The sequence below is a fragment of the Acomys minous genome, assembly GCF_964271855.1.
Source record: "Acomys minous genome assembly, chromosome: 20".
NCBI classification, from domain to species: domain Eukaryota; kingdom Metazoa; phylum Chordata; class Mammalia; order Rodentia; family Muridae; genus Acomys; species Acomys minous.
The window spans coordinates 10,747,670-10,764,400 of NC_140502.1; the positions used below are offsets into that span (position 1 = coordinate 10,747,670).

Sequence of the window (16,731 nt, forward strand, 5' to 3'; positions counted from 1 at the left end):
TTTGAAGTTTTTTATGTGAGAGAGGAAAGAACATTTCCATACTGTACACATGCCAAAAAGATAAGTCTCATGAAAAGAAAGGTTTAGCACAAAGAGTATTTGGAAAAGGAAGATAACATAAGTAGATAAGATACTGACTAGCATCACCATTAGAAAAAAGTGTGAGAGTCACTTAGCAAAGAGATACTGTACTACAACCTTATATATGATGGCTGTGTAGACCCATTATTTGTAAGTTTCAGTTCATTCAATATGAGTTTAGGACTAGGATTTCCTCCTGATCTTTTGGATAGAATTTCTTTCAGGTCTTAACAAAATTATGTAGAATTTAGGAACAAAGATGCATCCAAGCATCCCTGCACTGGAAGCCAAGATGGAGAAGATCTCCACAGCAACCATGACCATGCCCTTGGTGCTATGATATACAGGGATGAAGCTGATCCAGACACTGCAGAACACCAGCATGCTGAATGTCAGGTACTTGGCTTCATTGAAGGTGTCAGGCAGGTTTCTTGCCAGGAAAGCCATAGTGAAACTTCCCATGGCCAGGCAGGCCAAATATCCCAGGACACAGTAGAATGCAGTAACTGAGCCCTTGTTGCACACAATGATGATATGGCCATGCTCAGAGTGTGCATCAATATCCACAAATGGAGGAGAAGATCCTAGCCAAATTGCACACAGAATCACTTGGAATAGAGAGCAGAGGGGAATGATGTAGTCAGGTACCCCTGATATAAGGATATACTTCATCCTTCTTCTGGCACCTGTGAGTTTGAAAGCCAGAACTACAGTGATTGTTTTTGCCAGAATTGTGGAAACAGCCACGGTGAATACAACTCCAAATGTGATCTGCTGCAGGATGCAGGTGGCTGTGTTTGGATGCCCAAGGAAGAGCAAGGAGCAGAGGAAACAGGACATGAGTGATATAAATAAGAGGTAACTGAGATTTTTGTTATTGGCCTTTACTATAGGAGTGTCATGGTGCTTCATGAAGACCCCAAGAACCACAGCAGTGAATGCAGTGAAGCACAAGGCTATTAAGGCAAGAGCCATACCTAATGGATCTTCATAGCTCAGAAAGACCGCAGCTTTGTCTATACAGTGGTTCTGTTCTGGGTTGGCATACTGCTCCTCTGGACACATCACACATTGATCCACATCTGATGGAGAAAAGGGGGCTTTATTAGTGCTGTTTCAGCATTTTATTGATAGGATATTAGAGAAGCATTGCAGTATGCACATTTTAATACTGTTTATGTCATTCAAGGACAGTGTTGCACAGCAATGTTTTTATTTGATCATACTCACTCTCTTCAAAGACAATGTAATCCTTTCTATGTTTATTGAATTTTGTTGATGATATAATTCATAATGTTTTCTGTCAGTACAGTTTTCTACATTTTTCTTCTTGTTATACTGAAATGACTTTAGACTCTTGAGTTTAGGAAAGGTAAATTCATTAGTGACAGTGTACTTGAGTGTATTTTAAAATAACAAATTCTGTATATTCATTGTGTCCTGAGGTTGTTGACTCTTTTATCATTCTTGCCTCTATGACAGAAGGAGACTCTGTCTTCTATTAGGACAAGACCTGTTGTAAATTTTTGAGTTTCAATTCACTAGTCCAAACACACTCACATAAACGGAATGAGCGGGTTGTGTGTGTGATTTATATTTGTGTGTGTGTGTGTGTGTGTGTGTGTGTGTGTGTGTGTGAATGTAGAAGTTATAAGGAAGCTTATGTATCTGAGTTTTATTGGAGGTATAAGGACTTTGTAATAGGGTGAGAGTGAGAGTTGAATGACATATAAATATAAAGTTAATGATTGAAAACTGCAAAATATTAAATAACACTGTTCTCAGTTGGATGTTCATCTGGTCAGGGCGACGAGGACTCCTGATACTTGTTAACACTGAGAGTAGAAAACTCTGTACTTACTGAGCTCTAAAACCTTTCATCTTGATTCCATTTAGTTTGGAATCATTCAGCCCATTCCTCCTCCCTTCCTTTAATCTCTATGGGACCCAGTCTCTGTGAGTGGACTCAAGGGTGAAATACACATGGAAAAAGAACATGAGCAAGATAACACAAGGATTCCAATAGTGTTAACTAGTTTTTTTTTTCCTATAGTACTTCATTCATAAGTTTCAAGATCCAAAATGGCAACTGAAATATATGTGTGTTAAATTTCACCCAGTCTTTGGATAATTGCAGAGAGTGATGATGTGCTTCAACCCATTTCATTATTTTTATCTAGAGGAATGTATTTATGGATAGATATAATTAGTTAATGTTTTTAAACACCTTAGCTCATTGGTTGAACTGTAAAGGGAATATAAATATTTCTCAGAAAATCAGAATTCAAATTCCAATTCTTATGTTAGGTGTCTCAAAATTGCATGTAACTCTATCTACATGTGTTTTCATAGACTCTCACCTGCATTTGCACTTGTGACATGCATCCACATTTCTCCAAAACATAAACCTAAGTAAAATGATAAGCATAATTTTCTTGTAATTTTGTGATAATTGTTAATATGAATCACCTCTACTATTACTTGTTTTTACATTTAGAACAATTTCATTCCATGTAGTTTATTTTAGAGAATGTTGTATGTTGGAATGCACGTATGTAAGAAGCCGTCTTCTAGGAGTTGGTTACCTACTCCTTCAACATGGATCCTGGACATGAATTCAGTTCATCAGCCTTAGTGTCAGGAGATTTAGACTCTGGTTCAACTCAATTGCCTCTAGTGCTCTTTAAGAACTTTCAGTTAATTATATAGAATGACAGGCAAAATACTTGAAAAATTATCCATTTGCTATTTGCATTTAGGCACCTCTAAATAAATAATCATTTGATCAACACGTTGTGTGTAGGTGGTAATAATAAGTTGAACTAAATTCTTTCTGTATAAATTATTCTAAGCTATAACATTATTGCATTAATTGGATGCTGTATACAAACTGTTGGTTACAAGAATGCTCATATTTCCTACATTATGTCTGAAGAATCATTGCCCCCCCATACTTTGAATTACATAACATCAGACATTTGAAAATTGGTCTTTGGATATTCCAAAACATCTTCCATCTCATTCTTAGCTTCTCATAATTATAAGAGATATATTTCCCTCTATATTAATATAACAGAGAACTTGCATTTGGTACCCAACAGTGACATGACAGGATCTAGCACATCTGATGCCCTAATCTGTACTGCACAGAATCCTGTACGTACGTGGTATGCACAAATCATGTAGGGGCACATACATACAGGCAAAGAGAATAAATAAACATTTTTAAAGATCCGTGACTAGAATCTAATCTACATAGAGCTTTAATTTTTAAAATATATTTTATTAATTGATTCATATTACAGCTCAGGGATGTTATCCTATCCCTGGTATCCTCCAATTCCTCCCTTCCTCCCATTTTTCCCTTAGTCCCCTCCCCTATGACTGTGACAGAGGGGGCCCTCCTCCCCCTGTATATGCTCATAAGGTATCAAGTCTCTTCTTGGTAGCCTGCTATCCTTCCTCTTAGTACCATCTGGCTTCCTCATCAAGGGGACGTGGTCAAATATGGGGCACCAGAGTTCGTGTGAAAGTCAGACCCCACTCTCCATTCATTCCAAGTGGATAAAATACCTCAACATAAAACTAAAGACACTAAGTAAGTTAGAAGAAAAAGTGGGGAGGAGCCTGAACACATTGGCACAGGAGACAACTTCCTGGACAGAACACCAACGGATCAGTCCTTAAGATGAGCAATTAATAAATGGGAGTTCATGAAGCTGAGAAGCTTCTGTAAGTTAGGAGACACTGTCAATAGAACAAGACTTGGAAAGTATCTTCCCCACCCCTACATCTGACAAATGTTTAATTTCCAAAATATATAAAGAACTCAAGAAATTAAACACCATCAAATCAAATTATCTAATTGAGAAATGGGGCTCAGAACTGAACAGATTTCTCAACGGAGGAATATCGAATGGCCGAGAAACACTTAAAGAAACGCTCAACCTTTTTAGTCATCAGGGAAATGCAAATCAAAACAACACTGAGATTCCATCTTACACCATCAGAATGGCTAAGATCAAAAATTCCAGTGACCCCACATGCAGGCAAGGAAGTGGAGAGAGAGGAACACTCCTTCATTGCTAGTGGGAATGCAAACTAGTACAGCCATTTTGGAAATATATCTGGCACTATATCAGAAAACTGGGAATAGAGCTTCCTCGAGACCCAGCTATTCCAATCTTTGGAATATACCCAGAAGATGCTCCAGCACACAACAAGAACATTTGCTCAACCATGTTCATAGGAACCTTATTTATAATAGCCAGAACCTGGAAACAGCCTAAGTGTCCCTCAGTAGAAGAATGGATAAAGAAACTGTGGTGGATTTACACTATGGAAGACTACTCAGCTATTAAAAAAGGAATTCCCAAAATTTGTGGACAAATGGATTGATCTAGAAATGATCATAATGAATGAGTTAACCCAGAAGCAGAAAGAGTCTTAGAGTTTTAGAGATAAATCAGTAAGAAAATCTATATGATTCATGCAACTGAAGTTTGATTATCAAAATCTTTCTTTGAGAAAATGTGATCTTCCGTCAATTGAAAATGAGTCATAGTGTCCATAAACACATAAGGGTTTATTGTTTGCTGTTCTTCAGGAAATTGTTAATATTTGTATTTGCACAAAGACCTACATAGGAAAGTTATATGTATATTATTTGTCTCTTGTTTTTTTTACAAGTTAAGTATTTCAAAGTGGGTAGGAGATGATGATAAATGTGAAGGTTTCTATACAGCAGCAACACTCACTTGTCTCATTAGAAATTTCATTTTCTGGACATGGGCTGCATTCAAAACAGCAGGCGGCCATTCCTTCTTTCAAGAATTTTCTGAATCCAGGACCACAGTCAGCACTACACACAGAGGGCAATATCTGAGAAAAATTAGACACATGCTGATATCAGATTCTTTACATACTTCTTCCATATATATTATATTAGCTTGTTGAGTTATGAATTACCTTATTCTATAAACATGAACTGATGGAGCACATGTCACTTAGTACATTGTATAGTATCAAGTACATAAACATATGGCAACAAAATTGATGAAAAATTGAATAGCTTCCCAATTCCTAGAAATGTAGTAACAAGAATTGATGGTGTGCTGTATGCAAACACTATAGAACTTCAGCCGGATTTTTCTAGTTAATGATTGTCAACTTGACACCAAGCACAGTAAAAGGACAGAGGAAAATTACTTGAGAAGCTGGGTCCAGCAGACTAGACTGTTCCTATATTTGTGAGGCATTTAATTTCACGGTTTTTACGTATGAGTGACCATCCCACTGTGGGAGATGCTCTTGGTAGGCAGGGTTCTATGAGAAATCTAGCAGAACAAGCCAGTACGCAGAGCTTTATCAGGCTCTAGATTTCCTTCCAATCCACAGATGCCTGCCTTGTCTTCCCTTGACAGTCATGGGTGAGGCAAATCAACATTTTCCTTACTTTGCTTAGGGTCAGTACTTAATCACAGCAACAGATGTTGCCATCTTGGATCCTCTTACAATAATTATTAATTTGTTGCCTAATATGACAGTGAACATTCTTTCATTGAAGTCTATAACAGTAGAGTTATGTTATTCCATATCTTCTTATTTTTGTTTATTTTTTTACATTGGGATATGTATATGGGTAGCAGAGCATTGTTTATATTGTTTTGAATTCTGTGTGCTCTTCCCGTGGTTGCTTATGTAATGTTCTACTAAGATGTGGTTATAACAACAATGAGTTTTCATTTCTTGTTATAGAATTGATATGTATTTCAGTAAATACACCTTCAGCTCATATGTTCTTTTCCCTTAGATAGACTTTTCTCATCACACTGAAGAGAACAATTTACTATAAGTTTTACATTTTCTGAGCAATAGGACATGTCATTTGATATCAAAGTTTAGGACATTCCTGAAATTCAATCTTTTAAAAATTCAATGACCTTTGAAGTTGTGCCATTTCCAGTGAATACCTTAACATCACCCACATCACAATTCATAGCTATAGTATACATATGACATATCATGTGAAATTTCTTTTGTTAAAGCCACATTTGTATTCCTATCAATCCACCCCATATAGAGAATTAAAAAGCAAACCCCGTTATTGGTTGGAATGAATGATATCATAATTCAGGGGGTTAAACAAGATTCTCCTGGTGAAAAATTTATTCTCTAGTGTATCACTCAGGGCTGTAGATATGTTACATTGTCAGTAAAAATTATTGCTCAAGAAGAGGACCCATGTTTGGCTTTGAAAACCCATTTTTTGGTCAGAAATCCATCTTAAGTTCCAGGGACCTGAATCACTTCTTAGAATCCATATGCATTACATGTGCCAGTATTGCATAGACATATATACAGATACACCATTCATAAACATGTCAAAGAAAAAATTAGTTGAATAAAAACCAAGGTTATAAATCTTAGAAAATCTAACATGGTTCATGAAATTTTAAATTCATATATAGGAGCATTTAGAATTTAGAAGCTCAATCTAAAAAGGATTGAACAGTATTACATAATAAAATGAATGATATTTTTTCTTTACTCCTTCCTAACAATAACATCAATATCTTTGAAATCTGTGTCAGAGGGGCAACAGAAGTGGAAAAATCATTGTGTTGTAAAAGGACTGGAACCAAAAAACACTTGTTCACTTTAGAGCAAGCAATATAAAACAGTAGTAAAACACAGTGTTTTAGTTATATTAACCAGAAAGAGAGGCTGGGCAGTGGTAGCACACACCTTTAATCGCAGAACTAAGGAGGCAGAGGCAGGTGGATCGTTGTGAGTTCAAGGCTAGCCTGGTCTACAAAGCGAGTCCAAGACCAGCAAGGCTACACAGAAAAACCCTGTCTTGAAAAACCACAACCAACCAACAACCAACCAACAAAACACCCAAAAACCAGAAACAGATCTAATATGATAAATGTAACTGTATGGAAATTAGTTCAACTAACTTATAAATATATCACATCAAAAGAAAAAAATAAGAAACCAAGTATAAGAGGACACCTTTTGATGCCTTATCTGACAATCTATTTTATTTCTCTAATTTAGAATGTGTACACATGACCCTGTTTACTGGTGAGTCAGGTAAATCAGTACAATCAGTTCAAATCTACCTTTGTACTTCCTGTGGCCCACTCCATCATGTCTGCTGATAAATGGAGCTGTTTGCCATGTGGAAAATAGGGGCTGAAACTTCCAATCTTCAACTTAATTCCAAGACCTTGTTGCAAATTGGAAATAGAGAAAATGTCAGTTTTCCTTTGCAGTTTTTCTCTTTGGTTCATAGTCACTCTGTCACCAACTGGGTTTGTGAAGTGGATATTCCTCAGAATGTCATAAAGCTGAAATAGAAATAGCATACTGTAGTGCACAGTCCCTTTCTTGAAGCCAGACTGTGTAATCTCACATTATCTTAAGGGCAAATTCAATGAACATATCCAGGAGCAAAATCTCAGTGACAGCAACTGGATGAATGAAATTACCAACTGTGTGACAATCTGGAGACCTAAGACATGGAGGCCTTCTGGGAGGATATGGGAGTGAGTCTAGGTAAGAGTCCTAGTAGCAAGGGTCATGGAGACTAGAGAGGACTCTTTGTGGAGGGAAGGGAACACCATCCCACTCAACAAAACTTCAGCCCAAAATTTACCCTGCCTATGGGAAATGCAAGGATAAAGATAGCGGTGGGATTGAGGGATGTCCAAAAAATGCCTGGACCAATGGGAGACCCACCCCATGGGAGAAAGCCAGACCCTGACACTATTTATGACATTCTGCTATGTTTGCACATGGGAGCCTAGCAAAGCTGTTCTCTGAGACCTTACACTCAGAAGTGGATGGAAACACATGCTGAGATTCACAGCTGAACACAGGGTGAAGGGTATGAAGTCTAGTGGAAAAGTTGGGAGGAAAGAAAGAAGTATCTGGGAGTAACAGAGCTCCACAAGTAGGCCAAAATAGGAAGTTAACTGGGCCCAGAGGGGCTTATGGAGATTGAAACAAACACTGAGGATCATGCATAGGCTGGGCCTAGGTCCCCTACACAGATAAAGCCAATGGGAAGCTTAGGATTATATGTGCCCCATAATAGGGAGAGAGCAGGATGTCTCAGATTAGGACTCAGTTGGATCTCAATGATCCCTACAACCTAGTGGAGTTACCTTACCTGGCCACAGGGAAGAGGAAGTGCTCAGCCCTGATGCAACTTGATGAACTTGAGTGAGTGCGTAAGAGGGATCCTCTTTTCTGAGGAGTAGGGTAGTGGGGGTGAACATAAAGTGTGACTAGGAGGATCTTAGAGAAAAGCCTACACTCAGGATATAGAGAATAAAGAAATGAATTAAATTTAAAAATTACCAAATGTTACTAGAGTTTTATAGCTCTCAAGAGCATACTACAAAACACAGAGACATACTTGCAGAACCAGATGAGATATGTAGTATGAACACACACACATACACACTGACACACAGATAGACACTGACACACACACACACACACACACACACACACACACACACACACACACACACTCCTACACAGAGAGGTTTCTTAATCATACAGAATATACACACAGTGCAAGAACAGAATTAATTATACCCAAATACACATACGTGTCCCCAAACCTATAAACATATCAAGCACACACAGGTAGACAAATATACAGATGTAGAAGAATACAAAATGCATTCATAGATAATCACATACATTCCCTGAAAGGTACTCAGAAGACAAACAGATAAAAACACCCACATTGAGTGACATTGACAGATAGATAAATTTACCGTCGTATACAACATACATAGACAGGAAGATCCAGATACACATAAAGTCTCTCTCTCTCTCTCTCTCTCTCTCTCTCTCTCTCTCTCTCTCTCTCTCTCTCTCTCTCACACACACACACACACACACACACACCCAGAGCAACACAGATATACCTACATGCAAGTACATAGACCAAAACACAAAAAATAACACACCCAGTGACCTCACAACACATTCACTGACAAATACACACAGAAAGATCAAAACAGACACAAACACACATACAGAAAGATACTGCTACATTAAAAATTTTATATTCACTCCCACAGATACTTGGAAAGATGGGCATGTGGAATGAATAATCTATACACAGGAACAGCAACACAAATGTGCAAAGTGACGCACAACAACAGGAAAAACATACAGATATACAAAGTGATAAGTATAAATTTTCACATATGAGCAAACATGTATGTACTGAATTGAATTCCAGCACTGTTTCCTTGGTAGTTACTCTCACAAACCACAGTAAGGATACTAGTACATACAGTGGGTGCTGAATCAGTTTAAAACCTTGGGGAAACATTGGTACAGTTATTACAGCATATTTGACAATTAATGAACAAGGGCTTATCCTCTCAACATGGAGAGGATTAATTTGCAAACAGTGATTAAACTTCCAGTTTTGAACCAGTGTGATGATATTAAGGATCTTTGTATCAAAGTCAATAGGCATCATAAAGAAATTTTCCTACCACACTAGTGCCTTTAAATTTTGCATTTTTATTTGTATTTTTTTCTTTTTTCTTTAAATAATTTATTCAGATTATATCCCAATTGTTATCTCCTCCCTTGTATCTTCCCATTAACCCTTTCCCCTTTTTCTCTCTACAAAGCCTTTTATTTCATTTCTACTGCACTTGCATGGCGCCTGTGAGAGCCTTATAAAAGTATGTCTTTGATGACTTCAAATATTATACAACAGAAGAAACAGTACCTTAAAGCACTGATGACTGGAGTTCTTCCATGTGCTTATTTCCTGATGAGCTATGTAGTGAAATAACCACTCATGACTGGCATGAGCAAAGGCGTACACAGCGTTGTATATGTCATAACTGCTACCACTAAAGGCCATGTCAAAAGTGTGTTCCATTAGCCACTGCAACGTGGCATTGGATGAGCAGTTCTTCATTGTGTTACAGTTAGATGCCATGTCATCACAGCTAAAGTCCATCCACTCCAGGCTTGCCAGGTATTTGTCAGTGTATTTGATAGGGTTCACTGTCTGGACAAAATTTTTGAAACCTGAAATATCCGGATGATGGTGTTCAAAACTAAGAGTCCCATGAAATGAGTCCAGTGTGTAGTCCCTCTTACTTATAGTGGCATCCCACTGAGAGGTTGTGATCCATATTCTCTTTATACCTAGAAATTCCCACCTTCTTACACTCAAAGCCAGTGTATACTCTATGTCACCATAAACGATGACAACATTTGTGGAAGATGTCATGATTTTGTTGTAATACACTTCTGCTCTTGACATGTATAACTCCATGTTGACTGGGATCATGCTCACAAAGGCAAAGCAGACTGTGTTTTTTTCCATCTCTCTCCTCAAATAAGAGAGAAATTGAATGCCCTGATGATTGTCTGAGATGACTAGCCCAATCCAGTTCCATTTGAAATAAAGTAGGAAGGAGACCATGGCCAGGGCTAAAGATATGTCCTTAGGGCCCATCTGATATAGAAAAGGATATTGTTCATGATCATTTAGGACATGATGGAAAGGTCCAAATGTAAGCAGAAAGACCTAGGACACAGGTAGCAGCATGAGGCAGCATGAATATGTAAGAACTTGTAAACACATTTCTCTTCAGAGAGTTCTAGAGAAACCAATTAGCTGTTACATCTTCCCCCATTTCTATTTCAAAGAAGGGCATGTGCGTGGAAGACCTATCATGTCTCTAAATAGTTAGGCCTTTGAACACATAGATTGATATAATTATGAGGTCATTCTCCTCCTTTAACTATTGTTAGGATCTCTGAATCCTACCCAAAGAGACATGATATCAAAAGTCCCACTCCAAAAACTCTCACCTGGTAACTTACGAACTGGTTCACGAATGTCTGTATTGTTGCTGTTGTTTCCCAGCTTGTTCCTGTAAGTAACACTCTACACACTGGCTTTCTTGTACAGTCATAATTAGGTAGAGCATTGTTTATGGCCATACGCATATGACTGATGAATTGTGGCAGTGTCTTACAACCAAATCCAATGTAGTCAAACAGAGAGATATTTGGTAAAAGACTAGGGTTCCTGTTGACTTCATCCATGGAAAAAGCCAATGCAAAAGGAAATCGCTGGCTTTCTGGTGTTGTGCTGTAAAAGGAATTAGTGTTTATTATGGGCAGAGATATACAGCTAACCATTTGTAATGAATACAAGAAATATCCTTTACTGAACAATATTTCCTCCCACCTCCAAAGATTGAAAAAGATGTACTCTGTGGTGAGATTATAATGACATGAGAAGCTGGAAACTATAAGAGCTTTAAAAACTTCTGAGAGTGTGTCTCCCATATACAATATGTGATATTGACATCTTCCACAGAGACTGTTTCTATGTCTTGTTTTTGGATACTGTCTCAGAAGGTAAAGATAAGAGCATAAGTTTGATCAAAGAGAATTTCTAAAGAAATCTTTAATTTGAAATTATTGAGCAATATAAAAATATATGTGATTGTGAGATGTCTTAGGTTTTTATCATGAAATTAATGGAATTAGCTAAGGCAGTTGAAGGAAGAATTATGAGTGCAAGTCATCCTTCTCATGGCCTATATTTTGCTCCTGCCCTTGAATTTATTTCTAATTAGTGGCAATATATTTAACAAATCACCTCATATCGGTCTTTATCTTCTGTGTTTTTTCTTCCAGTTTGTCTACTAGAGAAATAAAATCATTTTGTAAATTTTACTGTTATACAAATTTTTACCTGTACAGAATAATTGATAAAAATGTATGTATGCACATGTTTGTGTGGACAATAAATTTTATAGGTCACAATATGATAATATAATACACGGTTTTTAAAATTTATACATTGCTCTAGAATATTCTGACTCAAATGCACATGCACACACTGTGTAATTTACTGAAAAGAGAATAAGATCACAAGCCACCACCCAATTATGATTTACCTATTTTCTGTTTACACACACATGTGATGCACTCACCCTGAGCATGTCCTTGTAACATAATTTTACTACTAGAAGACATCCTTAGCTAGATGATGTGGTGCTACATGCTTTGTAATGGCGGCACTCAGGAAGGCAGATGCAGTCAGATTACTGTTAGATTGAAGATGTCATTTTCTATGAAATGAGTGCAGAACAGCCAAGACATTACCAAAAAATGTCTCAAAAACATTATTTTGACCAACTCTCTGGTAACACTAACATAACTGTAGCTCCCTACTGAGACCAAGGAACATTCAGAAACTCCAGTATCTTTGTAAATGCCATAATTTATGTTTCTAAAATGGAATACAAAAATGTGTGAGAATGTTAAATTTTAAATAAAAACAGGCACCACATCAATTATTGTAAAATAATAGCATATTGTAGCTTTGTTCATGAAAAAAATAATTCCTGTCTTTTCCATGTAAAGTCCTATCTGACCAATATACATCAAACTTACTACATCATTCTGAATGATTCACTCAGAATTAAATACAGTTAGGTTCCATTGAAAATTTGTATCTCTGTGGTGTTTTTATTTATAAAAATAGTCTCTATTAGAATATTCTTTACTTATACAGAGAACATTTATCATTGAGAATTTCAGTAACAGAAAAAGGAATTGAGATTCAGGACTTGTACTTTCAATCATTATATCCTACAACAATGTTGGGAAACATCAAAATTTTAAGCTGTATTCATAACCTAGTTGTCCAATGTTCTGTGTTTGAAAGAAATGAGACGTTCAGAAACTTTGTATGAATCCTTTATTTCTAAAACATTCAGCTACACATAGCAAAATTACAGAAAGAGAAATGAAAGAGGTAAATATGACATAAGTGTCATTAAATAAATAATTCATACATAAAGGGAGAAGATGTATTGTTAGTGAATAATGGCAAAATTGAATTAGTAAGTAGCTTCTCTGTCTGTTCTCAAGTGTTGCCACCTATTATATGACAAAACTGCCACTCAGGCAAACAAAAATGGATGTAAACTGTAAACAGTATGAGTGACAACCTCACTTTTCAAAGAATCCAAATATATCCTTTACAGTCCAAGTGTGTGAAGCACTCACCTTGGTTATATATAAAAGCTAGTGTTTGTACAACTATACAAGTGAGTATGGAGCAACAGGAACATAGTTCCCAGTAACCTGATCTCTTACTTCCATTCTCAATCCAACTTGAGAAACCACAGTGTGTCCACATGCAAGGAATTGGAGAGAGTGTCTTTGTATCTATGTGGAAGCTCTCAAGAGCCATGTGTAGCACAAACACTACTAACACAAGCAGTACAAACACTACATGCACTAGGAGATACAGCTGACTGTATAGTCATTTACTGTAACGTACTTAGGATAAAACTTGTTGAAATATATGGGGTTGCTTTCAGTCATACATCACTGGCTATGTTGCAATGGAAACTATGATTAGGAGGGCTATATCTGTTGGGTCACTGTGAGGGATTTTTTTTCAGTCAGCCTACAGCTTTAAATAAGGTGCCTAACAGAAATAAAATAAAAAAACACCTGAAAAGCATTAAGAGTAGAAAGAAATCACAGTGTCTGTAAAGAAGTGATAGTTCACTCTTGTTATACAGGCTGTGGGAACAGGGAAACAGACTCAAAGTATTCTATGATCCTCATAAAATACCCCACAAAAATATGTGTCAGGATATTTACATGGAAGATTTTAAATGCACTTACGATTCATTCAGATATTCATTCCAATGCTCTCTGCTTATTGCCTCAAAGGTTGGTTGAAGGAAGAAGACACAATTTGGCCCCAAGTGCAGTTCTTTATCTTCCTTCAACTTCATTCTCCAATAGCACCGGGGATGAATGAAACTGGCCAGGAGAAGGGGGATGTTCAGTAGCAAGAAATGGAAAATCAAAGCACACATACTTGTCCTGCCTTAAACCTGGGCAATGTGGAATCTGAACCGCCATCAGCACATCAAATGAGCACCTATGTTTTTTGACCTGCTTTTATTTCTCTGGTCAAAGAGACTCTAGCTGTATGTTCTTGTTTCCTTGTTTTCCACATTGATCCTGATCCCAGGAGGAATTTACAACACCTTTCTCTCTGGGGTGCAACTGATGTCCACAGACCATAGTTTAAGCATGGATAGATAAATAAATATATGAATAGTTCAGTCCCAGGTTCCATGAAATCACTCTGGCTTCAAAATTGAAAGCCCCTGGGAGCAAAGTCTTTTGCCCAAATTTGTTTCTTGGAATGTCCTAAGATAATGATTGTGTGAATACAATTATAAATGATGTCAGTGTATTGTGTCAGATGGTCAACAGTGAGACATGCAGAAATGGTTTAGGAAGGACTCACAACACTCCAATTCATATGGACACATTTGGAATTGTATTGTAAAATCCAATTCAGAAAGAGTCTGTACACATTTAAAGCAACTGAGGCTCAAAAAAGCAAGCATATTGGGGACTATGCTACACTTCACAGTCGTACAGATTATCCAAACAAAACCTTTGCTTCCAATGTCTTGAAAATCAATAAACCTGTCAAACATAGAAATCAACTCTGTATTGCTATAATCTAAAATTATCTAGTTCATCACAGAATCAGAGCTGGTGTACAAATTAAAGGTTGATATTGAAGGCTCAGCAAGATCTAGAGAGAACATGAGATCTGTGTACCTTGTTTCATCTTTTATCAAATTCCAATCAGTCCTATACCCAACCAATCATTATTCATGAGGATGTAATCTGAATATTTGAGTTCTATATCATTTTCTCCATCCCAGATTCTGATTTTTAAAATCAATACTGTGTCCTGACCCATTTCTTCCACATTATGTTTGATTTACTAAATTGCTTTTTCTCATTTTGCATTCCAGTCATGGCTGTGAAGAAGTATTGTCTTGAGTATCTCAGAGCAAATAACAACTGGGAAACAACACTGTTTAATCTGTAAACCCTTATGTAATCTTTCTATTAATCTGCTGATGATTTCATGCTTATGAGCTTCTTGAAATGTGTGTGGAATTCAAGAAAGGCAGGAGAAATACAGAAAATTGTCAGGTTTGTGTGCTGACATAGCATATTTAGCATTTGAGATGAGAACACAAGGTTTGTGTATTTCTCTGTGTCTTGTTGTATAGTTAAGAAACATCATTTAACTTATACAAGTTCTGTTGTTCTGTGATGAGCTCTCCTGGAGTGCTAAGACATGGACAGAAAGGAAAGTCATCAGGGAAGGCTTTCCTAGGAAGACTGATAAAAAAAATCTTTTAAGCTGGCAAGTGAAATTTCCACTATGTGAGGTGGAGAGTGGTATCCAGTTTTAGTGTGTAATTATTATTTATTTAAAAATTCTTACAATTTATCGGGGTACCTTTTGGAACAGTCATTCACATGTGTCAGGTACCTAACAAGCATTTTTCTCTGTGTCATCCATATCTAGTATTAATCTTACTACTGATTTCATTCTTCAGTTCAAAATCCTATTTTGATTCTATGTCATTTGTGAGTTTGTGTTTTCTTCTGTATTTTTCTAAATACTGGTTTCACCTCTCTCCCACATCCCAATCTCTTCAGCCATTTTCAGGCGTAAGTACAGTCCATACATGGCCCCTGGTTGATATTGCAGTCTTATCCAACCCCCTTTGGCACATATTATTTTGCTGTTGGTCATCCTGCGAAGCTAGTTTTTTCTCCAAGACATACTTTCCTTCTACTTTTCCTCAAGCTGTGCTCTGCCCCATGTCTCAATGTTAGTCTCAGCATTCAATTGATTTCTTGGGTGATCCTCTTAAAGGACTGCTATGGTAGGGTCCTGTCTTGAATATAACAGAGTATTGTTAATACTGTAAGAGGTTGGCTCTCGTGTATGGTGTTGGTATGAATTATTTGGACATTCCCTCAATTTCTGCTCACTCTTCATCCTCTCACATCATGAAGGCAGGGTAAGTTTGGGTTCAAAGTATTTTTTGGGTTTGTTTCCGTTCCCCACTCACTACTAAGCATGCATTCTTAATAGAGGCTGGCCTCTTCAGTCTCCATGTCCCCTGCTGGTGGGTTGTCTTAGCTAGAGTCACCACAATGTCATTTCCCTCTGATGTGGCATCGAGTTGATAAACCAAGAAGATATTTCGTAATCACGCTCACCTCTCCTCTGCACTCCTATGTGTCTTCCAGAATCCAGCTGAATTCCAGAGTGATAGCCATCTCCACAGGTATTTACTGTGTGTGCCCCCTCCTATCTAAATCCCCACCTGTCTCTTCTTAATATAATCAGATTTTTCTTAAAGATTTATTTATTTTTTTATGCATACAGTGTTCTGCCTACAAGCATGTCTGCAGTCCAGAAGAGGGCACCAGATGTCACTTCAGATGGTTGTAAGCCACCATGTACTTGCTGGAAATTGAAATCAGGACCTCTAGAAGTCTACCCAGTGCTCTTAACCTCTGTGCCTTCCCTTTAACCCAATGTAACCCTATTTATATATAAAATGTGGATTAAGTAAAAATTTTATACAATGAAATACATTTTTCGTTAAATGCTCAGTTTTATTTTCTCATTTTTGATGACTGGTAGATGATTAGAATATGAGGATAAGAAAATAAAACTGGGAGATAGAGGTGACTAATGAGAGAGGTGGAAGA

The 16,731-nt window shown here is 37.2% G+C and overlaps 1 protein-coding gene across 1 annotated transcript; it reads right to left on the reverse strand.

The window, feature by feature from the left end:
- Nucleotides 1-264: 264 nt before the first annotated feature.
- LOC311591408 (vomeronasal type-2 receptor 116-like) lies at nt 265-11,083 on the reverse strand (the record flags this gene model as incomplete). The annotated part of the gene is made up of 4 exons (XM_084770969.1): nt 10,957-11,083; nt 7,209-7,315; nt 4,839-4,962; nt 265-1,163 (listed from the first exon to the last, which is right to left on the reverse strand). The coding sequence occupies exons 2-4, from the start codon at nt 7,236-7,238 to the stop codon at nt 265-267; spliced, it is 1,053 nt and encodes a 350-aa protein (XP_084627095.1). The 5' UTR covers nt 7,239-7,315; nt 10,957-11,083.
- Between the last annotated feature and the right edge of the window lie 5,648 nt (nt 11,084-16,731).